At 38.4% G+C, this 22875-nt stretch overlaps 1 protein-coding gene across 3 annotated transcripts in view; it reads right to left on the reverse strand.

Moving 5' to 3' along the window:
- Nucleotides 1–22875, reverse strand: part of RAD18 (RAD18 E3 ubiquitin protein ligase) — a 135335-nt gene that overhangs the window by 14379 nt on the left and 98081 nt on the right. For all 3 annotated transcript variants that reach the window (XM_058168309.1, XM_058168312.1, XM_058168310.1), the window contains one exon: nucleotides 19478–19540. In XM_058168309.1, coding sequence (XP_058024292.1) covers nucleotides 19478–19540 — 63 coding nt within the window. The remainder of the gene's footprint in view (nucleotides 1–19477; nucleotides 19541–22875) is intronic.

A 22875-nucleotide genomic window follows, 5' to 3' on the forward strand; every position in this document is an offset into this window, starting at 1 on the left:
ATCAACTAGGTAGTTATGTGAAACTTCCTAGAAAGAAACTTTGCTCTCTCTACCTCTCTCTGTGCTAGAAACAACTGCAGGGTAACAAGTGGCTTCCATTCAAGCAGGAAAAACAATGGCCTTAAGATTTTGGGAAATCTTAAACGTTTATGTCCTTACAGCGAATTCACAAAATTCATAAAAAAAAATCCCTACCACGTACAGGTCTATTGGACTCAACGGATATTTCTAATTTAGAAACGTATTTGCTGAATTAAATACTGGGATATGGAAAGACATGTTTCGCCTGGTTAAAGACTCTTATGGGACAAGCATCAATTTCAGTGGTGCTGACATGAAAAGGAATTGGACTGTTCCCATAGGTTAGTTCTTTTAAACAATGGAAAAAGAAGGGATGTTTGTGTACAAAAGAACTTTCAACATTGAGAGGCCTAGGTCAAAAGATATAAAGGATTTGATGCAGAGGGATATTACTGATGCAGAATGGGTTTTACCTGCTGTAGTGATAAAAAAAAAACTAAAACAGGAGTATCCATCTTTATATGGATTTAACAGAGAAAATGAGTTTATTGTAATGCAATGTTATCTGTTCTACAAATAAAATGCATTTGTAGAATTGCAAAGGTCAAAGATGTTTTGTATTCTTGATTTGCCGAGTGCATACCAGCAAGTTGTTTTTCAGAAAATTAATAAAGACCTTACTGTGTTTATTACATGAGAAACTTGTCTATTTTAAACAGTCTCCCTATGGATTTGTTTCAGCACGCAGCATATTATTTAAAAATGCCAAAAATCTAAAACACTGAAAAGAGATTCAATTTTATTTGGATGAGTTCATTGTTTTTAAGAGTATATCAGAAGAGCTTCAAAGTAACTTGCAGCCTGTACCATAGTTTATAGTATATAGTATAGTTATATAGTACTGTAAAGTTTAATTTGATAAATGTGAATTAGGGAAAGCAAACTTTCTTTTTTTAGAAGGCATTTAATCTCAGGTTTGCAGCTGATCATAACCATGTGGCAACTATAGAACCACCAGTGGCTTATGATAGGAAAATGATACGTTATTTTTGAGCCTTAATTCTTTCATTACCCTATATTTCTCTCTGGTACAGTCTCTCCTAGAAAGAAAATGAACAGAAGCAGACCCCCAAATTATTCTGAAAATATGAAATACCGTATATACTCGAGTATAAGCCGAGTTTTTCAGCATGTTTTTTGTGCTGAAAAACGTCCCCTCGGCTTATACTCGAGTATATACGGCTTATACTCGAGTTTTTTTTCTTTTTCACATTATACGGATGGTGCAAACTTGCCGGGCTTTTGCATTAGCGGGAAGCCCTGCGGTGCAGTGAGAGGGCGGGCGGGAGCCGCCAGCCTTCTCGGCTGAGGGAGGGAGGCTTTCCCTGACCGGTAGCTGCCTCATTTCCCTCCCTCGGCTTATACTCGAGTCCCCAGTTTACCCCAGTTTTTTGGGGTAAAATTGGGGACCTCGGCTTATACTCGGATCGGCTTATATTCGAGTATATACGGTATCTCATTATTAATAGTTCTGCATTACATTTTATTGTGCAACAGAGGCTTCTTATTCTGCATTGAGAGCTGTATTTATATATTTATGCGGATATGATAGACAAGACTTAAATACCACTAACTGATGCTGAAAAAAATATTAAATGGCTGGGAAAGAAGAAAGAACTAGCTTGATTTTGGGCCTTAGAGAAGTGGATGCTGTGCCACTAAAGCCACACCTTTAAGCCAGAAATTGAATATAAACCATTTACACTACTGATTACAAAGGATAGAGCATCAGTGGGAAATAATAGCAATAGCACTTAGACTTACATACCACTTCACAGTGCTTTACAGACCTCTCTACATTGCCCCCAACAATCTGAGTCCTCATTTCACCGACCTCAGAAAGATGGAAGGCTGAGTCAACCTTGAACTGATGAGAATCGAATTCTGGCAATTACTGCACTGTAACCACTGAGCCACCACAGCTCTTGCCAGATGATTGACAATATTATTTTTTTCCAGTTATAAAATGAAATATCGACCAGGGACTAAAAGTATGATTGTGGATTGTTTGTTTTCACTGCCCCTACTATAATTAGAGATGACTTTGGCAAATAGTGGTATGAGGAATAGGGGCAGTTATTTCTAAAGCTTTGATTGCAAGGTCAAGAAGTCTTAAGCAGGTGGGCCCAAGAAGAATTCTGATGTCTCTTCAGGATTTTTGATACATGATACATTTTTATTGGAGAGTGAGCATGTATTAAATGGAAAATATCAGTTATTAGTGCCAGGGGAATTGTTACCTACAAGTATAGATAGAATAGAATAGAATAGAATAGAATTTTTTATTGACCAAGTGTGATTGGACACACAAGGAATTTGTCTTGGTGCATATGCTCTCAGTGTACATAAAAGAAAAGATACCTTCATCAAGGTACAACACTTACAACACTTAATGATAATCATAGGGTGCAAATTTAACACTTAATGCTACAACACTTAATGATAGTCATAGGCTACAATTAAGCAATCAGGAAAAAATCAATTATAGTATAAATCATAAGGATACAAGCAACAAAGTTACAGTCATAAGTGGAAGGAGATGGGTGATGGGAAAGATGAGAAGATTAATAGTAGTGCAGATTTAGTAAATAGTTTGACAGTATTGAGGGAATTATTTGCAGGGTGATGGCATTTGGGAAAAAACTGTTCTTGTGTCTAGTTGTTATGGTGTGCAGTGCTCTATAGCGTCGTTTTGAGGGTAGGAGTTGAAACAGTTTATGTCCAGGAGGTGAGGTATGTGTAAGTGTTTTCACAGCCCTCTTTTTGATTCGTGCAGTATACAGGTCCTCAATAGATGGCAGGTTGGTAGCAATTATTTATATAATTATAATTATATAATTATACATCTGACACATGATATTCATCCAGGGTTTCTGAATATCAAACTGATATTGAGAGCTATTTATTGCAGAATTGGAATCTCCAACAGAAGTATCTATAAAACCATGTGCTTCATGTCAATTCCTTGGTTTCAGTGTTCTTTTACATTCACTACACTATACCACTCAGAAAGAAATAAGCTATATATCACTTGGATAAATTATACATCCTGGATCACACAGCATTCATTACTTGCAAAAACTTTTAACAGTAGAAGTATTTTATGCTGTTCTTTTGAGTCGTAGATTCAAAAATTTACAAATTAAAAGAAAAAATTAACTAAATAAAGCTTTCACCATCATAATTGAAATCATAATGATAATAATCTTCCATTGAGCCATTACCTTGACATTATTGTGGGGCTTGCGTAGAATGGGAGCTACTCCAGAAGGTCAAACATTTTATTTATTTATTTTTATTTATTTATTTTTCGTATTTTTATACCGCCCTATCTCCCTAGGGACTCAGGGCGGTTAACAACCAGATAAAAATATACATATAAATACAAATAAAAAATCCATTAAAGAACTTATAATTGGCCGAATAATTAAAATGATGATACAAGGCAGGTCTGATCACAGCATCCAGAAAAAAGGTTTCGCTCTCATAAGTAATACGATGAGACATAACTTAGAGAAACTGGAAATTGTCACCATGATCAGATAAGGAATGTGCTTAGTGTTGGGAGTTCCTGGCAGGGTGGATTTGGGTTGATTTAAACCAAGCCTTTTTACTAATGATTTAAATCATGATTTAAATCGTGATTTAAATCGACTTGATTTAAATCACGATTTAAATTGTTAGTAAAAAGGCTTGATTTAAATCAACCCAATTTAAATCGTAATTTTTAAAGAGCAACTGTCATCTCTGTCCCCCAGCGGCTCCTCCTCTGACCCGCAGTTGACTCATCAACCATCCCATTCACTTTAATGGGACGGCTGGTGATGCGGTAGTGACACAACAATGTGAGGGACCTGAGTGAGTGGATGCCCACTAACAGGCACTAGCATGATGGATCTGAAATGACAATTGCTCTTTATTATTATATTTATCAGCTGCTTAGAAGGTTTCACTTTCATTTTTATTGCCTGCCGTTCCTCCTCACACTTAGAGCCTGGTGGTACAGATGCATTTCTCTTCAAACAATCATACAGTTTCTAGTGTATATAGATTTGCAAAACAATGGGATAAAGGAACATTCCCGAACTTTGTTTTATGATTTATCTCATGGTTACTGTGAAATTGTGTGAATGCATCAATGCAGTGCATGTTATCTCAGCTTGCAGAGCTTGGATTGATTGAGTGAGTTTACCAAAAATGTAAATATTGCAGAATATACAGCCTCATGCTATGTAACTAAGTTCCATTTTATGCTGAATAAACTAAATTATTTATGTATCTTAAATAGAAAACTATCTTTAGATATATTTTTACTCCGAAAGCATTTTATTAAAATAAATTTGATAAAAATAATAAAAAAATCAAATTTAAATTTTTAAAAATCCATTTTTTTTAATTTAAAAAAAATCATCGTTTTTTTCACCTTGGTTCCTGGATGGTGATAAGTGGGCCACAGGACTCAAAACTATTGGCTGAGCAACCAGGACCAGCAACCACAGGACTATTAGAAGAAAAATTGCTCACTTGTTGAAAACCAGGAAATAATCATCTGGTATTACCAATAGTAATAGGTTCTTTAGTTACAATTCCAAAATATTTGGAGCACTACTTGAACACCACTGTCATTGACAATCTCACCACCAACAAATTGCAAAATGCAGTTTTACTTGGAACAGCTTGCATCCCCTGGTATTACCTTTAATATTATTAAACATCATCTGCATATCTCAGATCAAATCAAATCAAATCAAATCCATGCAACCAAACACAATAATAATAATTATAAACATTAATGGAATTGAAATGTTGAATGGCCAAACCATCAAGAGCTATCTGGATGAAGCCTACAAGAATTTGGACATTTTGCAGTTAGAAAAAAAAAAAAAGGATTAAAAACATGATTAGTAAAGAAAAGGGCCGAAGACAAAATTGAACAGTGGAAACACCATCAAAACCATCAATGAAGTCAGAGGTTTACTTCAAATCAAACAAACTGTCGAAGAAGAAAAATGTGGATTGGCTGAGATTAGGTAAAATTGCGCCAAGAACAAGCATTGAGGCAAGCTGAAACTTACTGAAATGTATAAAAAAAACCAAAATAGTATAATTAAAACACAATCATAACGCTGGTAAGGAAAGGTGTGATATAATAATGTATATATAACCTATAATAATAGTCTAGATTCCTACTGTACTTTAGTAGTCATGACTAACTATGTGAAATGGATTAAAAATAAATTTTAAAAGTTCATTAATTACAAAAGTTCTTAGCAGAATACACTGTTTGAATCTTTAAATTATGCATTCTTCATTTATTTCTAAACTTAGTTTTTTGTATTCCAAATATTTGGCATGATTTGCCATGCTATGTACCTGCAGCATAAGATTGCAGCAGACCACACACTATGCAGGAACTTGGAGAAAAGAATTTTCTTGCATAAACCTGCTCTTTGGATCTATCTATCTATCTATCTATCTATCTATCTATCTATCTATCTATCTATCTATCTATCTATCCATCCATCCATCCATCCATCCATCCATCCATCCATCCATCCATTACATGCCACCTGACATTCTATGACTCTGAGAAACTCACAATTAAAAAAACATTTAATGAATAAAACACAGCAAGGTGACAGAACTGGACTGGAACAGAAAAAAAGATGCGGAATCCAAGGGGTTTTATTTGTAAAAGAAAGTGCTCTTATGCTTAACATAGCCTACTTTGCATTTTTCATTTATTGCTGAAGAGTAATAAACTCTGTGTGATGGATATGGCTACAACTCTAAATGTAATTCAATTTGCTTAATATATGTTCTTGCCTTCTTAATATGTTAATTTATAAGGCAGAACTTGGATAAGTGGAAAGTTAGACATTTCCTATTATTATTGCACAGTAAAACAAAAAGGCATCACCTACTTGGTAGACCATTAAAATTAACTTGTGACAGTGCATAGTATTCTACAGATAAAAACTGCAGTCCTTCTAAATTAAAAACGATGATGTAGTTTAATTTAGTTGAAATAAAGTTATTTTGGTGCCATTTCCAGTGATGAAGGCACCAGGCACCAGGTGATGAAGGCACAAAGAGATGGTAACTTCTGGTCCCACCTAAGGCATGAAAGCCAGCTGGGTGACTTTGGGCTAGTAATCACTCTCTTTCAGTACAACCTACTTCACAGAGTTGTTGTAAGGAAAATGGGAGGAGGAAAGAACATTAGGTATATTTGCCAACATGAGTTATTTATAAGGGGTGGGGGTGCTTATGGGAGATTCAATTTTCTGCAGGGACATACAGGATTATTTATTAAATTATTCTACAAGGGATTTTGCTATGCTAAGAATTCAAAACATTTAAATTCCGAATAAGTAGTTTTCAACTCCTCACCCAGGTAACTAAGCCCAAACAGTTCAGGTAGGAACACAACGCCATGGTATATAAAAACACAGTAATTCTAAGACATAACTAAGGTTTGTTGCTTTGTGATGCCCAGTCAGGTAACTGATAATTTTGCAAAATTGGGAAGGATTTCCTAATTCTTATATTTTAAGTAATGGGGGCAGAGAACTCGCATACATTGTAAAGTTAGTCTAATAATGTAAGAATAATGAAAAACTGTCTGGAACCTTAGGAGATGGCCTTTATAGAAATACAAATAATAAATATAAATAATTAAATATTCATGATTCATATTCTTCTATATTTCAAGGTATCTTTTAATCTCTCAATCTGTGCTTTATTGCATGTAAAATGTGCAATTGAAAAATTTAGAAAAATTCAGCTATCATGACCATGAATTTATTTCAAATCTAATTTGAAAGACCGGTGATTCATTGTTAAGAAATTCATAGCCCACCCAAAAAATGCATTAAAGCTACAGGCAGTTAATACCAGATGTCCCATTACATGACACAAATTAATATGACCCATCTGAGAATAATATGAACAAAAATTTCAACAGTAGTTACCTAAAATCTCTACATCTTCACTAAGTAGAGATTAATTATTATTCATTAATAAGGGGAAAACTATTATGGAAAGCCTTTCTATTTCTAAAATTCAGAAAATTATCCTCCAAGTTCAGAAAATTATCCTCCAAGTTTATATATTATATATATAAACCTCAGAATATATATATATATATATATATTCTGAGGTTTTTGCGGGTGTTTGTATGTAGGTCTTTGGTTATTCGGGTTTTCTCCCGCGTAAAATTGGAAGTGTCTTGGCGATGTTTCGACAAAGTCTCATTCATCATCTTCAGGCTTCGTGCTTCTGGGAGCAATGTGTGATTGCAGCTGTTTCTTCCTTTTTAACTGCTAGTGGGGGTTTGAACTGATTGGGTGGGAGCTTGGCTGTGCTCTGATTGGATGGGGGTTTTTATGTGCTCTGATTGGCTGGGGGGGTGTCCTGTTTGGGTGGGGGCTTGGTTGTGCCTGAAGATGATGAATGAGACTTCGTCCAAACGTCGCCAAGACACTTCCAATTTTACGCGGGAGAAAACCCAAATAACCAAAGACCTACATACAAACACCCGCGAAAACCTCAGAATATATGTATGTATGTATGTATGTATGTATGTATGTATGTTTATTTATTTATTTATTTATTTATTTTTGTGGAGCCAAATTTGAAATTAAAAACAGTGCCCCATATTTTCTGGTACAATGATTTAACTGTTGTGACCAGAGAGCTTAATTGCTTCTGAAACACAGCCAGATCAATGTTCACCAATGATAAGACTTGAAGTTTTAACTTATATACACCTGCATAGTCTTGAAGCAACATATGCATCAATACTTCTTCATGGGTTGTAATGGGTGCTTTATTACGAGAAGTGTTACAATTATTCTGAATATGTTAATTGCTGCAGCTAATAGTACAAGGCATATTTAGTCTTCCAATCTTCAGATACAACCTTCAGCCATACTGACTAGGAACTGGGACTTGAATTAAGTATGTCTTAATTTATGTATATTATACAGAATAGTGTAGAGGGAAGGTCAGGTTAAGAGCCGATAGAGACACACAAATAGACAGTGGTTGGTGGGACTTTTTATAAATTAGGAGCTTTTTTTTTTTTTTTTTTTTAAAAGATGTCTCCAGTTTAATTATTTCTTATTTCGAGTTAGGCTTAGATCCTCTAGTATTCTTGCACAATTATTTTGGTTCCCATGGTTTCATAGCCAGTTTCCCCAATCATGACTGTTCCAGAGGTGGGTTTCAGCAGGTTCTGACCAGTTCTGGAAAACCGGTAGCAGAAATTTTGAGTAGTTCGGAGAACCGATAGTAAAAATTCTGACTGGCCCCGCCTCCATCTATTCTCTGCCTCCCAAGTCCCAACTGATCGGGAAGGAATGGGGATTTTGCAGTATCCTTCCCCTGCCACGCCCACCAAACCATGCCACACCCACAGAACCAGTAGTAAAAAAATTTGAAACCCACCACTGGACTGTTCCCAAGTTGAAACCAAAGCAATCCTATGTCCCTTAGCTTCTCCTAGTTCTGAAAAGTATTCGGAAAAGAAACAGAACGTTATTTCACTGTAGATATTACTACCAAATGTTTTGGATTGAGGTTTCTTGGAGGAGAGTGCCTTCCAAGGTGAATGAACTCTAGTTAGGGGTGGGTGGGTTAGCCAGGGCCACACAAGACTACCAGAGATGCCACCTGCTTTTCGATTATTTATTTCAATCACTAAAAGTATCAGCCCCTAATTTGGCAGTGATATTAATGGGGAAGAGCTCTGGATATGGCAGATGAGGTATCTGCAGCCTGCATTTTAGACATTTCATTTTGTTCCTTGACAATCAAGAAGTGATTCCTCTCTGCCTCCTGGCTGACTAGCAGAAAAACAAGCAACATTTCCAGTAAAAAAAAAAGTTAACACTTCTTGTTCTCTTATCTTCTAAGAACTTTCCCAATTAGTGTTCTTTCTTCCTTTTTTCAAGAGAATAGTTTAGAGCAGTGGTGAAATCCAATTTTTTTTTTACTACCGGTTCTGTAGGCGTAGCTTGGTGGGCGTGGCAGGGGAAGGATACTGCAAAATCTCCATTCCCACCCCACTCCTGGGCGAAGGATATTGCAAAATCTCCATTCCTACCCTATTCTGGGGCCAGCCAGAGGTGGTATTTGCCAGTTCTCCGAACTGCTCAAAATTTCCACTACCGGTTCTCTAGAACCTGTCAGAACCTGCTGGATTTCACCCCTGGTTTAAAGGGCAAAAAGTAAACTACCCATATTTTTCAGACTGTAAGACACACTTTTCACACCCCAAAAAAGTGGGTGGAAAGTCTTGCATCTTATAGACTGAATACGGGCCATTTTTTGGCCCCCGAACTCTCCGCGCACCCCGTTTTCGCCCTCCCCAGCCCCGAGAAGCACTCTGCGGGCCAAAAATGGATCCATTTTTTGCAAAAAAGGGACGTACGGAGGGTTTGGGAGACCCAAAACAGGCCTCTTTTTTGGCCTGCAAAGTGCTTTTGGGGCTGGGGAACACGAAAACGGGACACCCGGAGGCCAAAAACTGTTTCTTTCTTATTTTCTTCCTCTAAATCTAGGTGCGTCTTGTAGTCCGAAAAATACGGTGTATATCTCAATAGGAAGATTAAGGGTAGGCAAAAGAATATTTTTTCTAATATTTCCTAGATGTGTTAAAACCCCAAAACAAATAGCTGAAACACAGACAAAACTGATTTCAATAAATAGTTGATTGATCAATCATGTGCCATCAAGTCAGTGGAAACCCTTAATAACCACATAGACAGATTTTCTCCTGGATGATGTGTCCTTAATCTGGTCTTTCAGGTCTTCCAAAACTGACTGAATCATCCCCACTGTAACTGAGCATATCCACCTTGCTGCTGGTCACTCTCTTTTGTTCTTTCCTTTCACCTTTCCCAACATCAGAGCTTGCTCCAGAGATGGAACAATTCAGATTTCTCTACTTTACCTTCACACTTCCTACCTCCGTCTCTGATACAGCGATAGGTTCTGTTCTTCTTAGTATTTAGAAATTGGGAATATCTAGGCTGCCTTTGTTGGGGTTTGCTGATATCTTTTGCATTTTTCACTCATTATTTTATTATTCTTAAGTAATGTTTAGAGGAAGAACTATGTTTTATTTTATGTAATGTAAACATCCTGAGTCTTGAGATAGTGTATAATTTTTTTAATCAATCAATCAAATACCTGTACAATCAATCAAATACCTGTACAATCAATCAATCAAATAACCAATCAATCACATCAAATACCTGTACAATTAGCACAGGGGCCCCCCAAGGCTGTGTGCTCTCCCCACTTCTCTTCTCTCTGTATACCAATGACTGCATCTCCAATGATCCATCAGCTTAACTTGACCAGTGATTGGTCTCATTCGAGACAATGACGAATCCGCATATAGACGAGAGGTCGAACAACTAGCCTTGTGGTGCAACCAAAACAATCTGGAACTGAACACACTCAAAACTGTAGAAATGGTGGTAGACTTTAGGAAAAACCCTTCCATACTTCCACCTCTCACAATACTTGACAACACAGTATCAACAGTAGAAACCTTCAAATTTCTGGGTTCTATCATATCGCAAGATCTCAAATGGACAGCTAACATCAAAAACATCATTAAAAAAGGACAACAAAGAATGTTCTTTCTGCGCCAACTCAGTAAGCTCAAACTGCCCAAGGAGCTGCTGATCCAATTTTACAGAGGAATTATTGAGTCTGTCATTTGCACCTCTATAACTGTCTGGTTCGGTTCTGCAACCCAACAAGAAAAACACAGACTTCAGAGGATAATTAGAACTGCAGAAAAAATAATTGCTACCAACTTGCCTTCCATTGAGGACCTGTATACTGCACGAATCAAGAAGAGGGCCGTGAAAATATTTGCAGATCACTGCATCCTGGACATAAACTGTTTCAACTCCTACCCTCAACACGACGCTATAGAGCACTGCACACCAGAACAACTAGACACAAGAACAGTTTTTTCCCGAAGGCCATCACTCTGCTAAACAAATAATTCCCTCAACACTGTCAGACTATTTACTGAATCTGCACTACTATTAATTGTTTCATAGTTCCCAACGCCAATCTCTTTCCACTTATGACTGTATGACTATAACTTGTTGCTGGCAATCCTTATGATTTATATTGATATATTGATCATCAATTGTGTTGTAAATGTTGTACCTTGATGAACGTATCTTTTCTTTTATGTACACTGAGAGCATATGCACCAAGACAAATTCCTTGTGTGTCCAATCACACTTGGCCAATAAAAATTCTAGATCACATGGAGGGACAGTTTTAGTTCTTGTTTTTTTAACTGTCTTCTTGGCTGAAACTGTATTTTCCCAGTAGGTTCTGGTAAGAAATTTAAAGTGACATGGAAAAGGCACTAAAGAAGCAGTTCTAAACTGTGGCTTTCCTACTGAATTTGTACATGCACTGAGTTCTGAAAAGGTAAAAAAAAAAATCTGTTGGAGAGAATATATCTTCTGCGTATGCAAAAAACATAACTCAGAGCAGGAATCTAATCTGAACAATTATTAGTGAAGCAGGTGTATAACTATAGCAGAAATAACATTTAGAGATAGGCAAAGTGTGGCACCCAGGTAACTACATTCCACCAGGAGGAAAGTCAGAGAGCAAGAATTCTACTTCTACATGGAAGTGACACTGACATAATCTCATGGACAAAGAGAAGGTAAAGTGATAAAGATGGTGCATAAAGTGCTATTCTCTGTCTACCTCCTTGTGGTCAATATGCTGTGATGCTAAAGAACCTGGACCACTGAAAGTAGGTTAAGAGAAAGACTGGGATACCAACTTTAAAAAAAAAACCAAGACTAGTTTCCAGTGACTCCTATGTAAAAAGGAATTTATTTTAGGCTGATGCCCATCCAACATTGCTGAAATATTTGTGTGACTTATACACTGGGCCTGATCTAATGCTTTTCTTTCAGCACCATTAATGGGCAGATATCATAGACTATCTATCTATGTATGTATCTATGTATCTATCTACCTACCTACATACCTACCTGTCATCTCTCTGCCTTCAACAATGCCTTTTTACTCTACACATCTGCTATTGACTCATCTTTTTTTCTATCATTTCTATAGAGAACACAGAACTTTGAGGGCACCTATTCTACAAGGTTTGCCACATAGGAAGCTGATTTTTAGGTGTGAGATTTAAATTGTTCAGATTTTTGCTACTGAAGCTACAAGTGATATATAACATTTAAGTGCAAATTAAAATACAAAAACCATAGAATAATTATTTTGCAGTTCTGACACAGGCCAAGAATTACGAAAGTAGCCAATTTGATAAAGGAGAGTCAATTAAAATACTAAATCTACCACTTTTAAAGTGCAGTAAGGCCAGACTTCTGCATAAACCTGTTTGGAAGAACCTTATTTTAAATCACAAGAATTTTAAACATAACCCAAGTTTAAAAGAGCTTTTCTTCTACAACATCCATTACTCAAAATACTTATCAAGCTAATTTGGAAAGTTGTTGGTTTGGCATACAAGAAAGAGACTACTTCTTTTAATCTGCAGAAAGTTCTTAAATTCTTAAAAGCAATAAGCAGCCATGCATATAATGTGCTTCTTTGTTAAAAGTGCATTTTGAAACATTGGAAAATACTATCAAGCTTATATTGAACATTTACCATTTCCTCTTCAAAGTCTGTAAATGTCATGTTCTGGGCAATAATTTGGATTACATTTTCAAATCAAATAGAAATCATTATCATTTTAATAAATCTTATTATTTCTCCTAGAGAACATGGTAAATAATCCAAAGTGCTACTTACTGTTCCAAAAATACATTTCTGTTTGCCAAGGTTCCTTTTAGTTGTGTTTTTTTAAAAAATCATCATCAAATCCAAGTTTGAAAGAGCTTTAGCATTCAAATTACTTTCTAGGAAACTCTTCTAGAGGGAAATGTGTTTTTTTTGAAGTAGCTAAAATAGGATTGTACAAAGCTAAAAATAAAATTTAGGATTTTCCCAGCATCATGCATAAATGCCCATTTGTCATAAATGACAATGAAAGAAAAAGCAGCAATCTTTCTTCGTTGTTATGAAGGTTTCCAAATTTGAGTTGTGTATTCATGGGAAGGTAGCTGTGGAATCCAGGTGTAGGTCTCTCCTTTGACAGTATTTGCATTTCCAGCATTCGCTCCTGTACAAGCCCCAAATCACTCCTGAGTATTGTCCAAAATTACCAGATTAAGATTGAACTGTTTTCTGGTCTTCCCCTCTTCCAAAATAGTTCTTCTCAGTCAAGGAGTCAGTGGATGTGTTCTCTCTGGTACCGAGTTTATACTTCCATTCCAGATAATCTGAGCAATTGTACCTCTTCTTCCCGCAGTGAATGTGTGAGTGATTGAATGTGTGTGTATGCACGTGTGCATGTGCATGTTTTGTTTTCTTCCTGGTGTTGAACCATTCCAGGCAATCTGAGCGTTTCATCTTTTCTTCTTGAAGGAGAATGATACTGCTGCCTGATGGGAGGCACAGCAGGAGCTGTGTCTGAGTATAGTCCGATATGTTTATTCATGGGGAAAGTGTGTTCAAAGAAATTATATTAGGAGGGTCAGAGCACCAGTTTGGGGGGGGGGGTTACTCAAACGATTTCATCTGCCCAAATTAGTAAATCTTCCATCAAAAAATCTATTACAAAACTGTAACATTTAATACAGGTGAGCTACAGATTTGCAAACATTTGGTGGAAAGCCTCTGTTTTAGACCATACGAGGTGTATGTATCTACACATCACACAGAACACGAAGCTGAACTTTCTTTTATCCATACCTTACTGTTAGGTTTATACAACGCCTTGTATCATAATGAAATAAATCATATTTATTTCTCCAAGGAAGGCCTCCAAGGTCCCTTCCAACTCTGTTGTTGTATGGTATGGTATGGTAGGGTAGGGTAGGGTAGGGTAGGGTAGGGTAGGGTAGGGTAGGGTAGGGTAGGGTAGGGTAGGGTAGGGTAGGGTAGGGTAGGGTAGGGTAGGGTAGGGTAGGGTAGGGTAGGGTAGGGTAGGGTATGGGTATGGGTATGGGTATGGGTATGGGTATGGGTATGGGTATGGGTATGGTATGGTATGGTATGGTATGGTATGGTATGGTATGGTATTGTATTGTATTATTATATTACATTACATTACATTACATTACATTACATTATGTTACGTTTAATGCAACATATGAACCAGGCTCATAAATTGACAGTATTTAAAAGGCATAAACAATTTTTGTAGTAAATTTAAACTAAATAATTCAGTTTAATAAAATGTCTGGAACAAATATAGATAATACTTCTTAAATATGAATACTATGGCCAAATTACCATTCTTGTAAAAACCATAATGAAGCTATTAAGATATAGATATATATTATGTGTAATAAGCAGATGTCTGGAAAAATTTCTGGAAACTTGTGGAATAAATCTTTCTACAACTACACTGTTTCCCCCAAAATAAGACATCCCCTGATAATAAGCCCAATCGGGCTTTTGAGTGCATGGCAATAAGGCCAAGTGCTTATTTCAGGGTTCATAAAAATATAAAAATTATTTTCAGGGAAACACGGTATAACTACAAACACTATTTTTTAAAAATACAGAGCTGTATTCAGAATATAATTCAACAGTATCTCTGGCTCTGCTGTTCTATCCTCCACCAGCGACAAAATCCCATCAAGAAGATTAAAGTTTGAGTTATTCTGTACAAGTAGTCCTCAAATTACAACCATTCGTTTAATGGCTGTTACAATGGCATTGAAAAAAGTGCCTTATGATTGTTTTTCACACAACTGTTACGGCATCCCCTTGGTCACTGATCAGAGGGGCCGGATAGCTCAGGCTGGTAAGGCCTGTTATTAAGAACACAAAGCCTGCAATTACTGCAGGTTCGAGCCCGGCCCAAGGTTGACTCAGCCTTCCATCCTTTATAAGGTAGGTAAAATGAGGACCCAGATTGTTGGGGGGGCAATAAGTTGACTTTGTAAAAATATACAAATAGAATGAGACTATTGCCTTATACACTGTAAGCCGCCCTGAGTCTTCGGAGAAGGGCGGGGTATAAATGTAAACAAACAAAAAAAAAAGAGTTAGAAAGCTTGACAACCGCCTCATATTTATGACACTTGTAGCGTTCCAGGGTCATGGGATCACTTTTTGCAACCTTCTGACAAGCAAAGCCAACGGAGAAGCCAGATTCACTTAACAACCATGTTATTAATTTAATAACTGTATATTCATTTAACAACTGTGGCAAGGAAAGTTGTAAAATGAGGTCACTTAACAACTGTCTTGCTTATCAACAGAAATTTTGGGCTCAATTGTGATCGTAAGCCAAGGACTTCCTATACTGCATCTTTAAGTTATATTCCATCTTCTCCCTCTTTCAAAACCAATGGTGGCACGATATGCAAGAAAGAAAAACATTTATACAGTCAAACTTCATTTTTACTATTATAGGTAGTTCTTGATTAATGATGGCAATTGGGACCAGAATTTCTGTCATTGGGCAACAGTCATAAAACATGATGTCGCATGACCACGCCACTTAGCAGGAGCAGTTCCATTGTTGATGTTAAGTGAATATACACCATTGTTAAGTGTAGTGTTATGTAGTCATCATTCATGACCTCCTGCCAGCTCCTCCTGCCCTATTGACTTTGTTTGTTGGAAGCCAGCAGGGAAGGTTGCAAAAGGCAATCACAGTACTGTGTGATGCTATGACTTCAAAATTGCTGATCACCAAGCACCAAGATGGTGAACACATGACTGCAGGGTCATTGTGATGGCCACAACTATGAGAACAGGTCATAAATGCCACTTGCTAAACAGTTGCTGTTGAGTTGCATGTGGTCAGTGGTGGGCTGCTGCCAGTTCGGATGAACCGGTAGTTCCAACCAGAGGCTGGGCTCACCCACCTGCCCTGGCACTATCATGTCCTATATAATTGCCGGTTTTTCAATGCCATGTGCACTCACATTTTCGGATCCAGGAGAACCAGTTGTTACACTTTATGATGCCCACCTCTGCATGTGGTCCTTTAGTAAGAACTACCTGTAATGTCAATATGTCAAATGATAGAGCCAATTCCAGCACTGTTTAACAGGACTCCCTACAAACTTTGAGTAATCTCTGCAATAACAATTTATGAATGCATTTTCTCCATTTATGCATGCTAATTTTGTTTTGTTTTAATTTACTTCCAGGACTAAAGTCTGGAGATCTCTCTCACTTTGTATAAACTGCCTGTCAAGATGATTTTGTTTTTCTTCTTGCTAATCATTATTTCAGGAGAAATGTCAATAGATTCATTTTAAAAACAGGAGGGAGTTACTTAGAATGTTCCTAAGAGTCAACATCTTTGTCACACAAAGTAAAAAAAAGCTCTCTGGGCTACCAAAATAAAGAAATGTTATATAGGCTGGGAATATATTCTTGTGTGCCTAACCAAACCAGACAGTGCAAAGCTATAGAAGAAACCAAATATTTCTATTTCAACCTTATGTGTAAAAGTTTTCTTTTGTCCCCTATACTCAGACTGGATTAGATACAAGTGCTCAATTTAGTCAAGTGGAAATGTATGGTTCCCAGACTAGAAAAGATCTTTAAGTAAACATGCCTGAATTGCCCAAGGCCACTAAATGAACTGCCAAATGTCTATTTACTTGGAAAGACAAGAAGAAAAGCCTAGAAGTTAAACTCTGGCACCTATGCAAAGCTTTTTTTTTCCTTCAGAGTGCAAATAATCTGTATGCATATGGCTTCATTCTTATCTATTATAAACAGCTCTGATTAACTGAATCATGACTGAGAGTCTTTTTATTCTTAAATTCTGCATTTGGACAGTCTGAGATTTAGTGCTGAGCTCGAATATAAAACCTGTCAACTGGGAAAGATGAACCTTCCCACATTTCCTCCAGCAAAATAAATATATTTCCAAATAAAAACTGAATGAACTAACATGAATTTGTCAGGGGAGTTTGCATGAAAAAAGGCAGTACACCGAGAAGGAGTTGAGGGGCGGGGGGAGGGGGGGGAAGATAAAGGAAAAGGTTTCTCCTTTCCAGTAGTATCCAATTCTAGGGGCTGGTGCTCATCTCTATTTCTTAGTCTAAGGAGCCAGCATCGTCCGAAGACATTTCCATAATCATGTGGCCAGCATGACTATTAGCTGACATGCATGGTACTTTACCTTCCCACCGAAGTGGTACCTATTTATCTATTCACATTTGCATGCTTTCAAACTGTTAGGTGGACAGGAACTGGGGTAAGTAATGGGAGCCCACCGCATCACACGGCACTTGGGTCTCAAACCCAAGCTGTCAGCTTTCCAGCTCTCAGTGTTTTAACCGCTAATCCATCATGTCGGCCACATTATAATATTTCTTTTTAACTTCTTTTTAATGTTTATATATTGAATTTTTACTTGGCTGTACACTGCCCTGAGTCCTCCGGGAGAAGGGCGGTATAAAAATCGAAATAAATAAATAAATAAATAAATAAAATATCCCCTTGAGGAGGGAAAGAGAGAAATAGACTGCTAATTGCTGATTATTGTTTCCTCTCCTGTTGATTGAATTTGTGGGATTGGAGCATTGGTTTCTGTCAAACTAACAAAAGCAGCTTAACATTATGTAAGGAAAACAGATTCTAAAGAACAAGCCCCCCCACCCCCATCCACTGAGGGGGTATCCTTTTTTTCTCCCAAATCCAAAGAGTTTGGTTAATTGAAATTGATTAACCTATCACAAAAAAAAGCTGAGTTGAAACTGACTAGATTGCCAGTTCCTTTCTAGAAATAGAGATGATTACTGATATTTTTCCTGGCTTTATGGAAATCTGGATGGGAGATCCAACATTCCCAGGGCCTGTGATGGCTTATTACCTCTTCTACATAGTCAGGCCAATTTCCCCATTTCTACTTTCTTAGCAGTTGTTCGATCTCCATTTTCCCCAGAATGGTTCTTCTGCCAATTGTACTGACCTAACCTGTCAGTGGCCAATAGCATAGGCAACTCAACATTTTATGTTTTGAGTTGTCAAAAATTAAAAAAACCATTTTCCATCAGAAAATCAAACGTATCAGGAAAGCAATTTCCTAAGGGGAAGATAGCACTGAGTGGAAAGAAAAGGATGGCAAGGATTGTGCCAATCTCTGCTTTTAAACTCTTCTGCATTAAAATGTGCAGGAAGCCAGATTGACAACTAATATGCAGGCAAAGTAGGCTGCAGAGGCAATCTTTTAATATCAACCGTTTCTTTCTGGTTCAAGGATGGGAGGAAAGCACAATACTGTCAATATGAGGATGAGCCCCAAACGGATAAGAATGGCAACATGATAATGGAAAGACAAGACAGGTTTAGCACTTTCAATGTGATAAGTCTTCATTGGCTAGACAGCCTGTTTATAATCTTGGAAGAGACAGAATCAACAATTAAAACACGAAGTCCTGGAAATAAAATGATACTCATCTCAGCTTTTATTCTGCCCTGGCAGAAATGAAAAAGCAAAAACTGGGTTGGCTGTCTCGTCCTTCTTTGGCAAACTCTGTTCCTGCCAAAAGCTCTATTGGAAAGGTCAGACTACCCCCCTCTTAAATGGAATGGAATATAATACAGAAGGTGGAGGAAAAGACAAGGACTGATAACAGAAGGGAACATATTCATTCCAGATTTTTTTCTTTTTGTTGTTTTTGAGCTTCCTGCACCATATAGCAGGGGTGTCAAACTTGATTTCATTGAGGGCCACATGAGGGTTGTGTTTGACCTTGGGGGTGGGGGTCAAGGTAAACGTGGCCAGGGTGGGGGTGGCCAGCTCAACATCATTCGTGTCAGGGGCACCTGTGGTGGCCCGGGCGCACTGCCAGCGAAAACAGGCTCCTGAGCTCTGTTTCCGGCTGTGAAGGCTTCCTGCAACCTTCTGCCAGCAAAAACAGAGCTCTGGATGGTTGCACACAGCCTTCCCAAGCTCCATTTTCGCTGGCAGAGCCACCGTGGGCTGGTCCTTCACTGTTTCCAGAGTGGCCCTGCAGGCCAGCTCTAAGCACTATGTGGGCCCTGAGTTTGACACCCCTGCCATATAGCATCCTAGACTGAAGATGGCATTCTCCCCAACAGGAGAAGCTTTTCTGGATTCTAATGGGAAACGGAAGGAACTTGACCTTCAGGAGAAGGATGCTCACCTACAACCAAATCTCTTTTTTTAATATGAAGTTTTCTGACTCCAAGCCAAAATAGTTAGCAAGTTTTCCAACCACATTGGCCAAGTTTTCTGCCAGCTGAGTGTCCAAAATAAATCAACGATAATTTTATGACATGGAAAACAATGATCTCATTTCATACTTACTTATCTGATGAGTTTGAACACATCCCAGCAATTTCTAAATCTCTTATGATGTCCGAACTTGAGCTGAAAGGCAAGGTAAGATTTAGTTTAGACTGCTTGTTGAAAATCATCATACATCAAAGAAGTTATTAAACGTATGTGAGAACATTCAGCTTGCCAAGTCCAAAGTAAGATAGAAGCTGCACTGACTTTATGAAAATGCTGAGAGTCTTCCGTCTTTTCATTTCTCCTTTTTAAAATTGATGTACTTACAATAATCATTGGGCCTTTTAAAAATGGGGGATTATTAAGCACTTCTGGATTGACTGAGTTATCATGTAACAAGTAAGAAAGAATTATCTGCCAGAACGCTTGAAAAATCAAACTCTTTTCTTAAAAGCTATAGAAATCTCTTTGTTTTTAAAGTAGTATTATAACAATAAAGTTCACTTTAAATACTCTGGTAACATTTTAATAATGTTTAAGTTTCAGAATTGTACATTGCCATTGTTCAATTTAGGAAAAAAAGTAAAGAATTTTAGAATTAATTGAAAATCAATATTAAGAATAAATAAAATAGTTTCTATGGCAAATGTAATATAATAAATTTATTTTTTATTTATTAAACTTATATACCGCACCATCTCCCATAGGACTCAGGGCGGTTCACAGGCATATTAAAACAATATAAGACAATATAATAAATAGACTTTTAAAACCCAGATTAAAACTAAATATTATCAAGGCCTGATCACTAAAACAATAAGAACCAATAAAACCCCCATTAAAATTTGTTTAAAACATTTTTGTTCTTAGGCTAGTCCCGCGCGCTGAAATAATAGAGTCTTCAGTTCACGTCTGAAGGTCCGGAGGTCAGGGAGTTGTCGTAATCCAGGAGGAAGCTCATTCCACAGGGCTGGTGCCGCCACAGAGAAGGCCCTCCCCCTGGGGGTCGCCAACCTGCATTGTTTGGTTGGCGGCACCCTGAGGAGGGCCACTCTGTGGGAGCGCACAGGTCGTTGGGAGGCAATCGGTGGCAGAAGGCTGTCTCGAAGGTATCCCGGTCCTAAGCCATGGAGCGCTTTAAAGGTGGTAACCAAAACCTTGAATTGCACCCGGAAGACTACCAGTAGCCAGTGCAGGCCGCGCAGGATAGGTGTTATATGGGAGCAACGCGGTGCTCCCTCTATCACCAGCGGCGCGTTCTGGACTAACTGAGCCTCCGGTGCTCTTCAAGGAGCCCCATGTAGAGAGCATTGCAATAGTCCAGGCGGAAGTGACGAGGGCGTGAGTGACCGTGCGTAAGGTGTCCCGGTCAAGGAAAGGCGCAACTGGCGAATCAGATGGACCTGATAAAAGCTCCCTGGCGGCGGCTGTCAAATGATCCTCTAAGGACAGCCGGTCGTCCAGGAGAACGCCTAAGTTGCGCACTCCCTCCCTGGGGGTCAGTACTTCCTCCCCCACAGTCAGCGATGGTGTAAGCTGACTGTACCGGGAAGCCGGCACCCACAGCGACTCTTTCTTGGATGGGTTGAGTCGAAGCCTGTTCCTCCCCATCCAGACCCGTACGGCCTCAAGACACCGGCCCATCACCTCAACGGCTTCATTGGGGTGGTTCGGGGTGGAAATGTACAGCTGGGTGTCATCAGCGTACAGGTGGTAATCCACCCCGAAACTACGGATAACCTCACCCAGCGGCTTCATATAGATGTTGAACAGGAGAGGCGAGAGGACAGACCCCTGAGGCACCCCACAAGTGAGGCGCCTTGGGGTCGACCTCTGCCCCCCTGCCAACACCATCTGCGAACAGTCAGAGAGATAGGAGGAGAACCACCGGTACACGGTGCCTCCCGCTCCCAATCCCCCCAACCATCGCAGCAGGATACCATGGTCGATGGTATCAAAAGCCGCCGAGAGATCTAATAGAACCAGGACAGAGGAACAACCCCTGTCCCGGGCTCTCCAGAGGTCATCCACCAACGCGACCAAAGCCGTCTCGGTGCTGTAACCGAGTCTGAAGCCGGACTGGAACGGGTCCAGATAGACAGTTTCCTCCAGGTGCTGAGGAAGCTGATTTGCCACCACACTCTCAACAACCTTCGCTAAAAAGCGAAGGTTGGAGACTGGACGATAGTTAGCTAAAACAGCCGGGTCCAGGGAGGGCTTCTTAAGGAGGGGCCTCACCACCGCCTCTTTCAAAGCAGCGGGGAAGACACCCTCCAACAAAGAAGCGTTGGTAACTTCCTGGAGCCAGCCTCGTGTAACCTCCCGGGTGGCCAGCACCATCCAGGAGGGACACGGGTCCAATAAACATGTGGTGGAGTTCAACCTGCCCAGCAAATATAGTCTAATGCCTTCCATTGAGGATCTGTATACTGCACGAATCTAGAAGAGGCCGTGAAAATATTTGCAGATCCCTCACATCCAGGACATAAACTGTTTCAACTCCTTCCCTCAAAACGACGCTATAGAGCACTGCACACCAGAACAACTAGACACAAGAACAGTTTTTTCCCGAAGGCCATCACTCTGCTAAACAATTAATTCCATCAACACTGTCAAACTATTTACTAAATCTGCACTACTATTAATCTTCTCATCGTTCCTGTCACCAATATCTTTCCACTTATGACTGTATGACTGTAACTTTGTTGCTGGCAATCCTTATGATTTATATTGATATATTGACCATCATTTGTGTTGTAAATGTTGTACCTTGATGAACGTATCTTTTCTTTTATGTACACTGAGAGCATATGCACCAAGACAAATTCCTTGTATGTCAATCACACTTGGCCAATAAAAATTCTATTCTATTCTATTCTATTCTAAGCTGTGATGAAGTAATCTGCATATCCAAATCCTGCTTCATAAGCAGATAAGTAGCATTAAGGGAATTTACATTCACTGAAATTGCTACTTTTCAAACCCTCTGCATCAAGACAAAATACTGAAAGCAGTGAAAAGAAACAAAAGATTATCAACAATGAAATCTCATGAAACCCCCTTCCTAAAATGTGAGGGAATGATGTGTTTATTTCATTTTCAACACCTTGTAGGAAAGCAATCTCTAACATCCCTAAAGAGATAGGGTGTAAACTAAAAAAAATTAAGTTTTGAATACATTTTTCAAAAAACCAAAAAGAATCTTTAAAAAGTAGTTTCTTTCCAACAATTTCCCAATGGTTAAACATTTCTGGTCCATTTTTTCATCCTTATTTCAATATATCCTTTATACATACAAGTCTAATATTAATTTATTTACATATATACATATAAATGGCAGTGTACCCAATTTCATTTCTACAAATTACATTTTTTCTGTTTCCTCTTATTAGTTGTTATATTTCTACTCCTATATCTTCCTTATTTGATCTTTCCTTGCCTTTTATCTCTCTCCTCTAGACATATGGCTGAAA

This window comes from Ahaetulla prasina, chromosome 2 (assembly GCF_028640845.1).
Source record: "Ahaetulla prasina isolate Xishuangbanna chromosome 2, ASM2864084v1, whole genome shotgun sequence".
NCBI classification, from domain to species: Eukaryota; Metazoa; Chordata; class Lepidosauria; order Squamata; family Colubridae; genus Ahaetulla; species Ahaetulla prasina.